This window comes from Vipera ursinii (assembly GCF_947247035.1).
Source record: "Vipera ursinii genome assembly, chromosome: 1".
Taxonomy (NCBI): domain Eukaryota; kingdom Metazoa; phylum Chordata; class Lepidosauria; order Squamata; family Viperidae; genus Vipera; species Vipera ursinii.
The window spans coordinates 127,764,994-127,782,530 of NC_139512.1; the positions used below are offsets into that span (position 1 = coordinate 127,764,994).

At 43.3% G+C, this 17,537-nt stretch overlaps 1 protein-coding gene across 1 annotated transcript in view; it reads right to left on the reverse strand.

The window, feature by feature from the left end:
• CLASP1 (cytoplasmic linker associated protein 1) overlaps positions 1 to 17,537 on the reverse strand; it is a 219,041-nt gene that overhangs the window by 137,075 nt on the left and 64,429 nt on the right. Inside the window, exons 7-8 of the mRNA XM_083349903.1 lie at positions 6,127 to 6,224; positions 5,070 to 5,137 (exon numbers count right to left, since the gene is read on the reverse strand). Of these exons, the coding sequence (XP_083206029.1) occupies positions 5,070 to 5,137; positions 6,127 to 6,224 (166 nt within the window). The remainder of the gene's footprint in view (positions 1 to 5,069; positions 5,138 to 6,126; positions 6,225 to 17,537) is intronic.

The window sequence follows — 17,537 nt, forward strand, 5'->3', positions numbered from 1 at the left end:
CCTTTAAAGATGGAGCTGTAGAACCCAAAATTCATCTCTACATTAATTCTAAAACCTTGTTTTAAACAAGACAGTTAAGGCAACTACCGTGTTTCCCTGAAAATAAGACCGGGTCTTAATTTTTTTTGGACCAAAAGACCCATTAGGGCTTATTTGGGGGGTATGCCTGACTTTGTGGCCGGCCGGCCACTCCATCCTGTCTGGTTGCTCGCGGTCATAACCAGATGGTCGCAGTCATGGTTGTGCCAGCAAACAACCAGATGGTGGGACAGAGTGGGCGGGCTCTAAGTTCGCAGATGATACCACTGTAGTGGGTCTTATTACAGGTGGAGATGAAACAGCATACAGGGGGGAGGTACAAAAACTATCCATATGGTGTTCAGAGAACAACTTGCACCTGAACATCGACAAGACAAAAGAGATGGTGCTAGACTTCCGGAGGAAAAGAGAGGAACCTGCCCCACTTTACATTGGGGGGGGGGCTGAGTGGAGAAAGTTTCCTCCTTTAAATTTCCTCTGTGAAGATCTTTAATTTAATACAACCCAGGTGGCCAGAAAAGCCCAACAGAGACTCCACTTCCTCAGGGTCTTGCGGAAGAACAGGGTAGAACAATGGCTAATGACCTTCTTTTACAGGTCTACTATAGAGAACATCCTCTCGCACTGTATTGTGGTTTGGTATGCTGGTCTGACAGCCGTGGATAAAAAAGTATTGTAGATGATGGTGAGCACAACATAAGACATTGTGGGCTGTCCCCTGACACCACTGGATGACATTGTGAGGGCTCGCTGCCTTGGAAGAGTGAGGAAAATTCTCAGGGACAACTCACACCCTGGTCGGTATCTCTTTACACTCCTACCATCGGGTAGGAGATACAGGAGTATAGCCAGCCGTACCAACAGGCTGAAGAACAGCTTTTATCCATGGGCTGCTAGGCACATGAATGGGAAATAATTTTATAATTTTATATATGATTGACTTGCGAGGCTGGTGTGTTGTGCAATTAGCTCACATGGTGTAACAAGATGGTGGTTTTGTTGTCACTGTGAGTTGGGGGGGCACGAAGGGAGGCTCAGCCAATCTCAATGTATACATGGTTGTACTTTGACAATAAAGGTTCATTCATTCATTCACTAGGGCTTATTTTGGGGGTAGGGTTTTTATTAGGCACACACCAATAAAAATCAGGCTAGGTCTTATTTTTGGGTCAGTCTTATTTTTGGGGAAACACGGTAATACATCCTCACTTTCACCAAAAAAGAATCAATATCAACTGAAATTATAATATTAAAGAATTGGCTCTAAAGGATAATAGGCCAAGGTGTCTATCACCTCATTTCACATCCCAAAATAGATTTCTACTGAAACTACAGAAAAGGCTGCTAACAGAAAAAATAATTAGCTGATTCCAACAATTTGCAGATCTCTCTTTCTCACATACACATAAACACATATGTGCATAGATAGATTAAGAATCAGTGAGAAATCCAGCATGCAGCTTAGCACCATTTTCTGCTATAAAAAACTGAAAAACCTTCCTGTAACCTAGCAACTATGGCATATCAGCAAGATGAAATCCTTCTTTTTGTTAATAAAGTAAAGCCTGCTTCAAATCACAATTTGTATCTAACAACTGGCATTTTATTAATACTACTATAAAAACCTAAAAACAAAGCCATTCTAGATAGTAATCATACAGCTGGTATCCTTATTTTCTATTTCCCAAGCTTTATAATGGAAGAGGAAAAGAAATCTTATACTTAATGGTCAGTTCATCTAATCCAAGAGCAAACGAAGATTTAAGGTATAATCTTTAATATATGAAGGTCAATGATATTATTTACATGAAATAAATAGGAGAATTCCAAAGAGGAACAAAGATCAAGCTTTCCTATTTTCAACTGTTATTTATTAGGAACATGTTCAACACTGTATATAACCCATTTGGGAGAGAAAAGATAACAATTCAACAGTCAAAATTTAAAATCCCTAAATGAGAGCAAAAATTTTAGCAGCATTTAAGTAACAATCATAATGGGTGTGTCTGTGTGTGTGTGTTTGTGTCTTTCTCTAATTTTAAAGGCAAATGAAAAGGTATTAAATGAGAAAGAATGAGATCGAGATCATCCAGTTGTTGTTAGCAATCTTAGCTAGCATGGATAATACTGAAGGATGCTTTCCTTACGCCTGTTTTATAGCATATATTTAAGCAATATACGTCGCAACACGTCATGTGATGTGGCAAGTTTGACACCCGTGCACTAATGCATCAAAGGCCTCAGTCAATTAACTTAAGGCCCAAGCACTCACTGAAGTTATTTTCTTTAAAATACTATTCCTTGGGTCTAGCTCATAGGTCTGCAACCCGTGGCTCCGGAGCCGCATGTGGCTCTTTCAGTTGTCTCCTGCGGCTCCCTGTCCTCTGCCATGTGCAGTCCCAAAAAAAAAAGTGGGACTAAAAAAGTTCAACCAATCAATTCAAATATGCAGGGTAGGTGCATATCTCGCCTTGGCTCCACTCTTCAGTCAAACCCTGTTCTGCGCATGCGTGCATGTACGCATATGCACACATATTTTTTGTGGCTCCCAGTTTTTCCTTTTGTGAGGGAATCGGTTCCGAGTGGCTCTTTCACTGTTTCACGTTGCTGACCCCTGGTCTAGCTGTTCTATTAGGCGTTTCAGCATTTGAAAGAATGTGAAGGCCCACATAACTGACTAGCTGCAGTTTGCAAGTCCTCTTTGAGTTATATTCAAGGAGGGCTTTTGCACATCTTGTGTGACAATTGTGAACTTTTCTGCAATGGTAGGCATTACTCACTGCCACTCATCCCTTAGTCATCTCTTGATGAGATTACTGCTATGACCTGTAATGGGCCTCTCCTTCAAGAGCATTTAGAGAAATTACAATTGGTCCATATCTCATGCTCATGTTAGTTATGGGTGTGCCTTATGGCACTTGTGTAATGCCTTGTCACCTTCAAAAATCTATATAGTCTACTCTACACAGTCTGCTGAATGTCTTTCTCCAAAGAACACTTGCCTGCTCATTAAGACGTAGTAGAGTTGGCTCTTTATGCTGTCATCTTTAGAGGAGCATACTTTTTCAGTGACTGCCTCCTCCTATGGAACAGTATTCCCTCTCCCAGGATATCTGAACAATTCCCTCTCTTCAGAAAATTTATGAAAACATGGCTGTCCCACTAAATTATGGAATCTGATTTGCTACAAATAATTCATGCTTTTATTCTTCTCTCAGTTTTCCCATATATTATTACCAGTTGTGTCTTCCAGTTTTACGTTACCACCAGTATTATAATGTACAATTTATTTTTAAATTTGATTTTTATTGTTTTTAATCCCAATTACATATTAGGACTTGTACGCCACATACAGTGAGCTAACTAGAGCAGCTCTAAGCCATGTAAATAACAAATAACAAATATTGCCTTTCTATTCATTTGAATCTATTTTCGCAGAAGAAAGTGGGGACTATTTTTCCCTAATTTATTTACTATGCACTGATAACACATAAATCAACTAATCTGCGCCATCAAATTACCTCCACCACTCTAATATCCATAGACGTGTGCCTGCAAAAACACACACACACACACACACACACACACACACACACACACACACAAACTTACTTCCTGAAGTGAGGACATAATACCAACTGTGCCTTTGCATTCACAAAAACTGTTATTTCTCAACAACAAATCCTTCATAAGATGATCATCAATTCCTCAAATGAAAAGATAAGTAGGTTACATCATATCTTTTATCTAAGTTAAACACTTATTTATTGACTATAGAAAATATCAAATCCAGCATAAATCTCTTATACCTAGCACTTTACTCTGGAATACATTTACAGTTGCAATGAATAATTGTTAAATCCTAAATTAGTTCTCAAAATCTAACAACTCTGTTCAATGTCAAACTTTGTCAAACAAAGCATCTTAATATTTGTTACATAATGTTAAGCAAAGCACTGTGAAGTTTAGATAGTCATGCCCAGCATATAGTATTGGTGGCATTTTTTAAACCATGTTTCAACCAGAAAACCTGCTGCTCTGACAATGCAAATTTTGACCCTTAAAATATTCCATTTTATCTATACAAGAACAATCTTCCACAATCTGGTATTCTCCAGAAGTTGGATAGAATGCATAGGAATTATAATCCAACACATTTGAAGGGCAACATATTGAGAAAGCTGATCAAGATAATTTAACTCTCATAAATCATCCTTTTTACCAACACTTTACAGACTGTAAATAAGATAGTGAGGTATTTTGTTTACATTAAAATTTAGTCCCCCTCAAATTATGAAATGAGCATGCAGAGGTCACAGAAATCACATGAGCATAAGACGTATTTCTATAATTCTGAAAATATTCTAACATTGCATATGGACTGATTCATTGGGTTTCAGCCCGAGATATATTATTATTATTATTATTATTATTATTATTATTATTATTATTATTATTATATACCGCCCTTTCCCGCAGGACTCAGGGCGGTTTACAGGGCATTTAAAAACAGTCAATACAAACGTTAAAACAAATTAAAAGGAATTAAATAGAACCCTGAGAAAATTAAAACCCAGTTAAAATTACAATTAAAAATATTCTCAGCCTGGGCCCGAGAGCTCGAAGAGCCAGGTCTTCAGGTCCCGGCGGAAAGAACGGAGGATGGGGGCAGTCCTAAGCTCCGCAGGCAGCTGGTTCCACAGGGCAGGCGCACCCACTGAGAAGGCCCTACCCCTGGGTGTTACCCGCCGGCAATCTTTAACCGGCAGCACCCTGAGGAGACCCTCCCTGTGGGAGCGCACTGGACGAAGGGAACTTGATGCTGGCAGCACGTGTTCCCTCAAATATATTTATTTATTTATTTATTAATAAAAGTGTCTATATATATAATGAAATGTTCCTCCAGAAGTAATATGCCAAATTAGAAAAGCATGATCCTCATAGTTTAAGGAATAAAAGAAAATTTAAAACAATTTTAAAGACTTTACAACACTGATTTAATCTTATTTGGAAAAAACACTACTACTCACCACCAGCTCCTTGAATCATGGTGCCTGATTTCTGGACTTCATCAAACTTTGTAAAAATGATGTTCAGCCTGGTTGGAAAAAAATGAAGAATAATGATTTTGGCAGTGGCAGCACTTAAATGACAACCAAATAAGGCACATTTGTGTTTCTAATTAAGGCACATTTGTGTTTCTAATTTTAAGTCCTTCTTTTTCTCTTTTTTAATTAAATGTAAGTGAAAACAACACTGAAGCAGTAGGCGTGAGCCTAAATGGACTCCAGAAGATTGTAGAGGACAGGAAGGCCTGGGGGAACGTTGTCCATGGGGTTGCAATGGGTCGGACACAACTTCACAACTAACAACGACAACAAAATGAAAACAAAAAAGAGGCTAATTTTTTTAAAAAAAACTATGGAATTTCTAACTTGTACATAAATTGAACTATATCCCTCTTACTTCGAGAAAATTTAGTCCGTTCTTCAGTCTTAGTTTTAATTTACTGAAACAAAAAATACAGGTAGTCCTCAACTTATAATTGGTCATTTATTGATGGACAATGGACCCAAATAAAACTATTTTATGGCCCAAAGTTTCAACATCCAGGACCCCCCCCCCTGTGGTTACGTGACCAAATTTTGGGCCCTTGATAACTGGCTCACATACACTGGCAATTTATGATATTTTTGTGGAAACTGATGTTTATTTCTGGTTTCCAGAAAAAACTGTCCTATAGCACTTTACAACTGTCTGTTTTACTTAAAGACTGCCATAATGTTATAAAACTAAGTCTTAGTCATGTGGTGACCTGCTTTATAACCATCACAACTTACGACCAAAATTGTGGACTCAATTATGGCTGTACATTGAAGACTATCTGCACATACATTTTCCAGGAACATACACGTATAAAATGCCACTAATTCGGAATATGTTGTGTTTTAATCTCATTATTTGTAAGAGAGTATCATAACTGAGAGTTGCCAAATCCTCACAATAATCTGATTTTTTAAAAAAACACAACTGGACTTCAAAACCTAACAAACGGACAAAACTCAGAAAGAGAAGCTTTTCACTCACCGAGACTGTGGCAATCCCTTTTTGCTAAGATCAGCTCTTACACGTTCACCTACATGTCTGTAGATTTCTACAAGACTATTTATTGCTGCATCACGAACCTAATCATTAAAGAATAACAAAAGGAAAATATTTGTATATGTTCAGCTGCATAAAGAAAAAGCAGTGATATTGCTCTATACACTGTCAAAACCAAAGAGTCAAATTGCAAGGCATGGCTAGCTTAAGGAAACTTTTGCAGACTTTCTCTATTTCTTGGCAAACGTACTCTTCATTTCCAAATGTTATGAACCAATAATGCTGAAAGTAATTAAACTTACTTTGGTATCCTTTATGATTTGAACTCAGGTCAGACTTTGGTATTTTTCCTTTAGCTGAAACCATTTAATATTAAACTGCTCCACTATAACTGAAGTTTCACTTTGTGGCTTGTGCAACCATACATAGCCCGTGATCTACATGCTTAGCCATTTTACCAAAGCACAAATTGATGATTTGGAAGTTGCACACTTTTGGCTATAGGATGATGCTTGCAGACCTAGCATAGCACTTTTACTGCATTATTATTTAATGACCCCCATGTGACATACAAGCACTACTACCTAAGGCATCGCCTGCTATGCCAGAACAAGAGAATACAATGTCTTAGAAACGGCAATTTCAAAATTCACAGAAACACATAGTACGGTTATGATTGAAACCTCCGATAGAACTTTGGACTGAAATTCTTTTTCTAGGAATTCCACTATACCACTTCTATTGCAAAGTATGTGAATGTGACAGTAATCCCCATTTATTTATTAGGTTTATATTCTGCCTTTCCTTCAAGAGCTCAAGACAATGTATATAGTCCTCACCCCTCCCATGTTTTCCTCCACATCAACAATCCTGTGAAACAGAGTAAATTGAGAAAGATTTAACTGGCCAAAAATCATCCAGTGACATTCCATGGCTGAAAATAACTTGAATTTGGGTCTTTCTGCTTCTAATCTAACACCCTAACAGCCACCTCATATTATAGCTAATATATCCAAGGGAGGGGCCATAGCTGAGAATAAAGCACATAATTCTGCCTGAAGAAATGGATTCTATTTTCAGAATCTCTATGTAGGGCTAGTATAAATAATTTATTTTGGGGCTGTTATTTAATTCGTTTTTAATTTTTGTATTGTTGTTTTTTATTGTTGTAAGCCGCCCTGAGTCCTTTGGGAGATAGGGCGGCATATAAGTCCCAAAAATAAATAAATAAATAAATAAATTCTACAAAGGTATTATCAGCAAATGCAAGATATCAAACTAGAGAGTTTTATCAGTTGATCTTAAGAGTCAGCATAAGGCAGTTTCCCATACCACGCTGAATAGACATCAATTTATGATTAAAAATAGCTATAGTTAATTTCGAGACATTTGGCTTTAGAAGTCCCAATAGGTTCATCTTCATTTAGCTTCTTTGAAATGGCCATAGTTAGTGTAAATCAGTATTCCCAATGATATCCAGACAACAAATCATAATTAAACTAAAGCACGAGCTTTCAAAATTCTTCTGAAGGAACCCAAGATTCTTAAAAGCTTAGTGTAATTCACGCTAATAGCCTGGCTTGCTATATTATAGCTTATTGGGAAAAAATTTCTATACATGTAGTTCATGATTAATGACCGGTCACTTAATGACTGTTCAAAGTTACAACAGACCTACCAGGGGGTACTTATGATCCAGATTTGAAGTTCTGACAGATGTCACACAACCAAACTTTGGGGGCTGGGCAAAAGGTTGCATTTGTGTCTGTTTGCAGCATCTGTGATTATGTGATCGTTTTTTATGACAGTTTTGCTGAAAATGGCATTTACTTCTGGTTTTCAGCAAAAGCATGCCCATAGCAAACAACTGGTTCACATAATGACCGTATTGCTTGCTTAAGAACTAGGACAGATGCTTTACAGCTACTGCGCTCACTTAACGACCATTGCAAAAAAGTCATTAAAATCAGGTTGGTCACATAATCATCTTACTTTACGACCATTACAACCTATGACCATGACAAACAGATTCCATTATAGTTGTAAGCCGAGGACTACAAAACCTACATTATTTTGTAAGAAATTCTCCTAAGGCATTGATGTACTACAATTCTTGCACTTTTAGGGGTAATGCAGAGTTAAGTTTTCTTCTGAATAAACCATTTCAGCCATATCATGGTGCATATTCAAAGTATGTAATGATACAGGTCCCAAGCACATCCTCATTTCTATAAGAGTTGAATTAAAAGAGACAGTACTTCATTGAGAGGTCCTTGGGAGAGAACCTGGGAGAGAACCAAGGACCCCTTATTTCAACCCTGAGCTACAAATACTTTTCTTTATTGACAGCACTTAATTATTTATATTTCCTTCTAAAGCCAAAGGACAGAAAACAAAGTGAATTTTACAGATCTATTTCTATATCCATCAACTGACCTTGGCTCTTACAGATAGCTTACACAAAGGCCCACTTTTCATATTACCCTAAACTAATACTTAAAATTACTTTTACAAGTAGGACCAAATTCCTATAGCCTTCTCACCTCCTCCACTTTTTCCTCCCTTTTGATATTAAGGGTCTTCTTGACTTCAACCTTACATAGAAGCAGGTTCATTCATACAATTGAACTAGAAACGTTTTAAAACCAGTTGCAACCAATTTTAAACAAGTTAATTATAAACATGGATAGGTCATATTTAGGCAGCCGAGATTTGCTTTGAATTCTGCGTACATATTTTGTATAGAGTTAAAATGGAAATAAAAAGGGAGGGAGATGCTCATGACTTCTTAAGTTTTTATTGGGATTTATTTCCTGCTTACCTGAGAACCAGGTTATAGTGGCTCTCCCCACTACCATTTCCCCACATCATCTCTCCTGTCTATAAGGGCACTGTTCAGAAAGCACATCATGGTTTGATGTTGTGGTGAAACAACACAAAGCTAACAACTGCACTTCTTGCAGAAAAAAACAATTGCTGAAACAAGCCAACTGGCTTCAAACACCATGGCCAATTTTCCAGTTAAAGAAAATGTCATTGAGTAATCAATGTGTTTGTATGTTTCAATATTTCTTGCCAAGAAAAGATATCTTCTCCTTATGTTTCAATAATGTCTATTCATAAAACTCATTATTTTAACCATTAAATCAATCATAACTGGATGGGCTCACACAACACAGAAAATCACAATCTACTATTTATCCATCCATGGATTATTTTATCTTCTATTTAAATGAGTAGGCAAAGCAGATAACAACAGTATTAAAACAGTGAATGTTTCTGGCAAAACAACTTAATGTGGAAGCAAAAAAAACTAAAAGTGTCAAAGAGAATGTCATAATTATTCATCCAATTAGGGAGACCATTTCTGAAGGCTTTGAGAAATAACATCAGAGCAGATTAGTAGACAAGCTGGAACTGCCTAAGGAAATCACAATCTATGAAAGTATCTGTAGTAATAAATATGGCATATATAAGGTGCCACAAGACATTTTGCAATGTGTTGCTGCAAAAGACTCATCTGGCTAGCTTTATGGTAATTTGTATGGGCATACAATTAACTATCCGACTTTCAGTACAGTCTCTAGCATAACTGATCACATTTCAACCCTTCCAGCCTTATACCCTTATGCCCTATGGTTTGCTAGCCATAGAAAACAACAAAAACGCAGAGATTAGTACATTAATAAAAAAGGACCACATTTTCCCTTAGCATTAACATGGAATCAAAGTATATTCCTAGAGAAGGAAAATATCCTCCTCCAAAATCAGTGTACCACTGCAGCAGATTGTTATTAGAGGAATCCAACTCTGTTTCTCTTCTATCGGTATGTGCAATTACTTTTGTCAATATATTTACAGTAAACCTGCAAGATAAATAAACATGTTTCTTGCCACCATGATTAATGGAAGAAAGTGTTAAACAATCTTTTAAAAGTTCATACTAAAAAGAAAATCTGGCTTTTCTAAATTTTACAGGCAGCTTTGGACTTCCTACCTTTTCTAGATACAAGAAATAATATTACTTGGTTTTTTAAATAGGGGGAATGAGAATTAAGGGAAAGTAGACTAAGACAAAAGCAAAATAATTTATCATGCTGAACAGCAACAGGCTTGGCTTTTGATTTTCTTTTGGCATGATGCAAGAACCCAGCTATAGTGGTCTGTAAATATTAGTTAAGTGTGAAGGAGGCCAAAATAACTTATTCAGCCAATAGTTCAAACCAATTTGATTTATTAATTTAGTCCATACTATCCATCTTATTTAATCTTTTTAGCTGTTTTTATGTTTTTTCTAGTTTTGTGTACTTCCCAGATTACATTGGAGTTAGACTGCCAATAAATTTAAATAAATAAGATAAATAAAATCAAAAGAAGTGAACTATTCGTAGGAGGAATCTTGGTCAATATACACTGCATCAGATTTGTCATCCGCTTCAGACTCAAGGCCCTAATCTAAAGCATTTAATCTCACTTTTTTAAAAAAGCACTTTTAAAAAATGTAGAATAGTTTTTCTTAAGTTGAACTTTTGAATTCTGCACCACAAGGACCTCTAATACACTAGAAGATCACAGAGGTGAGATGGGTGGTGTAGAAATTTGATAAATAAATAAGGTGGTTATAATGAAAATATAATTTGAATGGCCTTACAAATGATGTCATAATAGGTCAATGTGGCCACCTATCTTTGATCAGCATCAAATACTGATTCAGAAGGGAAGTTCCAGTTTAAAAAGAAGTTAAAATCCAAAACTGACCTAGGGAGAACACACTTACACATCCAGACATTAACAATAGCATTTCTAGAAAATACTTTCCTCTTCTGTATTTTTCTCTCACAGAGGTGCAAACTTTTCTAATTAATCCTCCATTCTTCTTTCTCACAAATCATACTCATCCTGCCAGCCATCCTCACTAGGTCTCTATCCTCATCCCAAACGGTCCTTCCATGCTGTTCTTCCACCTATCTGGCCTATCATGGCTGAAAGCTCTTTTTGTCTCCATGGTAACCACGAGTAAGCCACTGTGTTGCAAGACTAAAGGGAAGTAAGGCTTTGCCAATAGACTGCCCTATCATCTTGAGGAAAGGAATGATCACAGGAGGGCCAAACATATGTACGTACGTACGTGCGTACATACGTACGTGCGTGTATGTATGTAAATTTTTCCCAACTGTCACTGTTCAAGGGTACAACTGCTGATAGGCAAAGGTTCTGGAACCTGGACTTCCACTACTGGCCTTACGTATTCCACCCATGCCCTGGGATAGGAAGAATCAACTCAGGATCCCTGAGCAATTCCAATACTTCACAAGTAGCCCCATCTCATTCCCCAAAAGAAATAAACAAAAAGGCAGATAAACAGTCATTTTTTGTATATAGATGAAAAAATGTATTTAAGAGGACTACCGAAGAATAAGACCATGCTGTTGGCCCCATCTCCAGAGAGCCAAGTATTAGTGAAGAATTACCCATGAAAGAGGGTTATTTGCATTCAGAAGAGTAGCACTACAGAAGTGATAAAAGGAGAAAACCTAAATGTACAATTTTTTGTCACAGTCACTAGCATTTCCTTTGAACAACCCAGCAACTAATTTGCCTTACAACAAGAACATGAGGCATCTGGTTTATTCCCTCTCCTGCAGGAAAATTGGAGGAAAAAAGATAGTAATTTAAAATATCATTCTAAGTCAGTTTCTTTCAACTTGGTGTCTTCCTGGTTGGTTTGTGCTACAGTTTCTAAAATTCTCTGCCATCTTGGCCAACACTCAGTACATATAGAAAGTACCAAGCTGGACAAAGCAGTTCTAAATAAATTTTGAGTTATCACACATAAACAGGGAACTATGTCTTTAATAAAATCATTCAATACTTGATGTTTAGTTAATCATCATAGATTTCATGGCAGATTAAGTTATTTTTTATCATTTAAACATCAATAAAGTAAGTCCCAGAAGCAAAACACTGATTCTATGTAATTTAGGTGGAACTATTCATTGGTGTACTTATCAAAAGCTTTTTTACAATGACCAATTCCGATTTTCTGGGTAGGATACAATAATATAGAACAGCATAAAAGAGGCATCCCAATTGCCTTATTTTATACAATTAAAACTTAATAATAAAATTCATGATGGCCCTGAAAGAGAGCTTAGGCACACCTGCTAAGAGCCAGATCAATATACAAAAACATGGCCAAGGTTTGGCTGGATTTTCTTAACAGTGAATTTTATGATATATAATAAAGTTTATGATGTGGCGTTTACTTTTTAGTCCTATATTAAGCTTTCTACTCAAATGAATTATCTGAGCAACATGGAACTCTTTGCAGAAATAAATTAGAAACTCAAAGGCATTGGAATGCTTGCCTACAATATTTTAATCCTGGCATCCATTCTAAGAGTAGTGAATGAAGATAACTGCATTTTTTTTTCTTACAGCACAATTATTATATGAAGAAGGAAAGCAGAAGGTGAAAAATCATGATAAAAATTAGGATATGGAATAATACAGTAAAGGTCTGAAATACATTAAATATCATTTAAATATTGAAAGCAAAGTTTTAATACTAGATAATCCTTTAAGGCAGGTATGTCAAATTCACAACGTCACATGACATTGCGCAACATATCAGGATGGTTTTGCCATTGCCGGCAATGGGGTGGGCACGACTTCTAGATGACGCGTCCGACCTGCAGGCCGGCAGTTTGACATCCCTGCTTTAAGGTATAAATCATTTAAAAGATCAAAGAAAAAAACCTCAAAGAAAAATCCCAAACAATTATTCAAAAGCAAACCAATCTAAAAATCAATGTTCTTTTCAACTTTGTTTCAACTAGAAATAAGAATACTGTTACCTTTTCAGACTACACCAAATTTCCTCCCAAATTATACCACCCCAAGCCTGTCTGGCAGTTTCTAAGATTAAATCCACAAATCCAGAAGCAGTGTGAACTGTTCCAGATGAAATTGTGGAACACTAGTTTCCCAAAATGATGGATATATTGCAATTAACAGGACAATGTGGCTTTACAGCAATTAGTGAAAGATAGATTATGCTCTGATAAGATTTGAATTATCTATCGCTTTCAGTAAACTCCAATTATTAAATTAACTGAGCTATTTTTAGACCAGTTCACATCCATTAATAATTAGGTTCATTTCTAATTACCGTATATACTTGAGTATAAGCCGACTCGAGTATAAGCCGAGACCCCCAATTTCACCCCCAAAAACTGGAAAAAGTTATTGACTCGAGTATAAGCCGATCCGCCGTTCTGCAAGCCTCTGCCGCCAGCAGAGGCTCGATCCGCCATTTTGCAAGCCTGAATACACAGGAATACCCTGTGTAGCCGCGGCTCGTCGGCAGGTCTCCGTTCCTCCTGCCGACCTTTGGGGAGGTTTGGGCGCCTCCCCAAACCTCCCCAAACCTCGGCAGGTCTCCGTTCCTCCTGCCGACCTTTGGGGAGGTTTGGGCGCCTCCCCAAACCTCCCCAAACCTCGGCAGGTCTCCGTTCCTCCGCACAGACCTGCCAACCTTTGGGGAGGTTTGGGCGCCTCCCCAAACCTCGGCAGGTCTCCGTTCCTCCTGCCGACCTTTGGGGAGGTTTGGGCGCCTCCCCAAACCTCGGCAGGTCTCCGTTCCTCCTGCCGACCTTTGGGGAGGTTTGGGCGCCTCCCCAAACCTCCCCAAACCTCTGCAGGTCTCCGTTCCTCCGCACAGACCTGCCGACCTTTGGGGAGGTTTGGGCGCCTCCCCAAACCTCCCCAAACCTCGGCAGGTCTCCGTTCCTGTTTGGGGAGGTTTGGGCGCCTCCCCAAACCTCCCCAAACCTCGGCAGGTCTCCGTTCCTCCGCGCAGACCTGCCGACCTTTGGGGAGGTTTGGGCGCCTCCCCAAACGTCCCCAAACCTCGGCAGGTCTCCGTTCCTGTTTGGGGAGGTTTGGGCGCCTCCCCAAACGTCCCCAAACCTCGGCAGGTCTCCGTTCCTCCGCGCAGACCTGCCGACCTTTGGGGAGGTTTGGGCGCCTCCCCAAACGTCCCCAAACCTCGGCAGGTCTCCGTTCCTGTTTGGGGAGGTTTGGGCGCCTCCCCAAACCTCCCCAAACCTCGGCAGGTCTCCGTTCCTCCGCGAAGACCTGCCGACCTTTGGGGAGGTTTGGGCGCCTCCCCAAACGTCCCCAAACCTCGGCAGGTCTCCGTTCCTGTTTGGGGAGGTTTGGGCGCCTCCCCAAACGTCCCCAAACCTCGGCAGGTCTCCGTTCCTCCGCGCAGACCTGCCGACCTTTGGGGAGGTTTGGGCGCCTCCCCAAACGTCCCCAAACCTCGGCAGGTCTCCGTTCCTGTTTGGGGAGGTTTGGGCGCCTCCCCAAACCTCCCCAAACCTCCCCAAACCTGGGCAGGTCTCCGTTCCTCCGCGTAGACCTGCCGACGTTTGGGGAGGTTTGGGCGCCTCCCCAAACGTCCCCAAACCTCGGCAGGTCTCCGTTCCTCCGCGCAGACCTGCCGACCTTTGGGGAGGTTTGGGCGCCTCCCCAAACGTCCCCAAACCTCGGCAGGTCTCCGTTCCTGTTTGGGGAGCTTTGGGCGCCTCCCCAAACCTCCCCAAACCTCGGCAGGTCTCCGTTCCTCCGCGCAGACCTGCCGACCTTTGGGGAGGTTTGGGCGCCTCCCCAAACCTCCCCAAACCTCGGCAGGTCTCCGTTCCTGTTTGGGGAGGTTTGGGCGCCTCCCCAAACCTCCCCAAACCTCGGCAGGTCTCCGTTCCTCCGCGCAGACCTGCCGACCTTTGGGGAGGTTTGGGCGCCTCCCCAAACGTCCCCAAACCTCGGCAGGTCTCCGTTCCTGTTTGGGGAGGTTTGGGCGCCTCCCCAAACGTCCCCAAACCTCGGCAGGTCTCCGTTCCTCCGCGCAGACCTGCCGACCTTTGGGGAGGTTTGGGCGCCTCCCCAAACGTCCCCAAACCTCGGCAGGTCTCCGTTCCTGTTTGGGGAGGTTTGGGCGCCTCCCCAAACGTCCCCAAACCTCGGCAGGTCTCCGTTCCTCCGCGCAGACCTGCCGACCTTTGGGGAGGTTTGGGCGCCTCCCCAAACGTCCCCAAACCTCGGCAGGTCTCCGTTCCTGTTTGGGGAGGTTTGGGCGCCTCCCCAAACGTCCCCAAACCTCGGCAGGTCTCCGTTCCTCCGCGCAGACCTGCCGACCTTTGGGGAGGTTTGGGCGCCTCCCCAAACGTCCCCAAACCTCGGCAGGTCTCCGTTCCTGTTTGGGGAGGTTTGGGCGCCTCCCCAAACCTCCCCAAACCTCCCCAAACCTCGGCAGGTCTCCGTTCCTCCGCGCAGACCTGCCGACATTTGGGGAGGTTTGGGCGCCTCCCCAAACGTCCCCAAACCTCGGCAGGTCTCCGTTCCTCCGCGCAGACCTGCCGACCTTTGGGGAGGTTTGGGCGCCTCCCCAAACGTCCCCAAACCTCGGCAGGTCTCCGTTCCTGTTTGGGGAGGTTTGGGCGCCTCCCCAAACCTCCCCAAACCTCGGCAGGTCTCCGTTCCTCCGCGCAGACCTGCCGACCTTTGGGGAGGTTTGGGCGCCTCCCCAAACGTCCCCAAACCTCGGCAGGTCTCCGTTCCTGTTTGGGGAGGTTTGGGCGCCTCCCCAAACCTCCCCAAACCTCGGCAGGTCTCCGTTCCTCCGCGCAGACCTGCCGACCTTTGGGGAGGTTTGGGCGCCTCCCCAAACGTCCCCAAACCTCGGCAGGTCTCCGTTCCTCCGCGCAGACCTGCCGACCTTTGGGGAGGTTTGGGCGCCTCCCCAAACGTCCCCAAACCTCGGCAGGTCTCCGTTCCTGTTTGGGGAGGTTTGGGCGCCTCCCCAAACCTCCCCAAACCTCGGCAGGTCTCCGTTCCTCCGCGCAGACCTGCCGACCTTTGGGGAGGTTTGGGCGCCTCCCCAAACGTCCCCAAACCTCGGCAGGTCTCCGTTCTTGTTTGGGGAGGTTTGGGCGCCTCCCCAAACGTCCCCAAACCTCGGCAGGTCTCCGTTCCTCCGCGCAGACCTGCCGACCTTTGGGGAGGTTTGGGCGCCTCCCCAAACGTCCCCAAACCTCGGCAGGTCTCCGTTCCTGTTTGGGGAGGTTTGGGCGCCTCCCCAAACCTCCCCAAACCTCGGCAGGTCTCCGTTCCTCCGCGCAGACCTGCCGAGGTTTGGGGAGGTTTGGGCGCCTCCCCAAACGTCCCCAAACCTCGGCAGGTCTCCGTTCCTGTTTGGGGAGGTTTGGGCGCCTCCCCAAACCTCCCCAAACCTCGGCAGGTCTCCGTTCCTCCGCGCAGACCTGCCGACCTTTGGGGAGGTTTGGGCGCCTCCCCAAACGTCCCCAAACCTCGGCAGGTCTCCGTTCTTGTTTGGGGAGGTTTGGGCGCCTCCCCAAACGTCCCCAAACCTCGGCAGGTCTCCGTTCCTCCGCGCAGACCTGCCGACCTTTGGGGAGGTTTGGGCGCCTCCCCAAACGTCCCCAAACCTCGGCAGGTCTCCGTTCCTGTTTGGGGAGGTTTGGGCGCCTCCCCAAACCTCCCCAAACCTCGGCAGGTCTCCGTTCCTCCGCGCAGACCTGCCGAGGTTTGGGGAGGCGCCCAAACCTCCCCAAAGGTCGGCAGGAAGAACGGAGACCTGCCGAGGTTTGGGGAAGTTTGGGGAGGCGTCCAAACCTCCCCAAAGGTCGGCAGGTCTGCGCGGAGGAACGGAGACCTGCCGAGGTTTGGGGAGGTTTGGGGAGGCGCCCAAACCTCCCCAAACAGGAACGGAGACCTGCCGAGGTTTGGGGACGTTTGGGGAGGCGCCCAAACCTCCCCAAAGGTCGGCAGGTCTGCGCGGAGGAACGGAGACCTGCCGAGGTTTGGGGAGGTTTGGGGAGGCGCCCAAACCTCCCCAAACAGGAACGGAGACCTGCCGAGGTTTGGGGACGTTTGGGGAGGCGCCCAAACCTCCCCAAACCTCGGCAGGTCTGCGCGGAGGAACGGAGACCTGCCGAGGTTTGGGGACGTTTGGGGAGGCGCCCAAACCTCCCCAAAGGTCGGCAGGTCTGCGCGGAGGAACGGAGACCTGCCGAGGTTTGGGGACGTTTGGGGAGGCGCCCAAACCTCCCCAAACAGGAACGGAGACCTGCCGAGGTTTGGGGACGTTTGGGGAGGCGCCCAAACCTCCCCAAAGGTCGGCAGGTCTGCGCGGAGGAACGGAGACCTGCCGAGGTTTGGGGAGGTTTGGGGAGGCGCCCAAACCTCCCCAAACAGGAACGGAGACCTGCCGAGGTTTGGGGAGGTTTGGGGAGGCGCCCAAACCTCCCCAAAGGTCGGCAGGTCTGCGCGGAGGAACGGAGACCTGCCGAGGTTTGGGGAGGTTTGGGGAG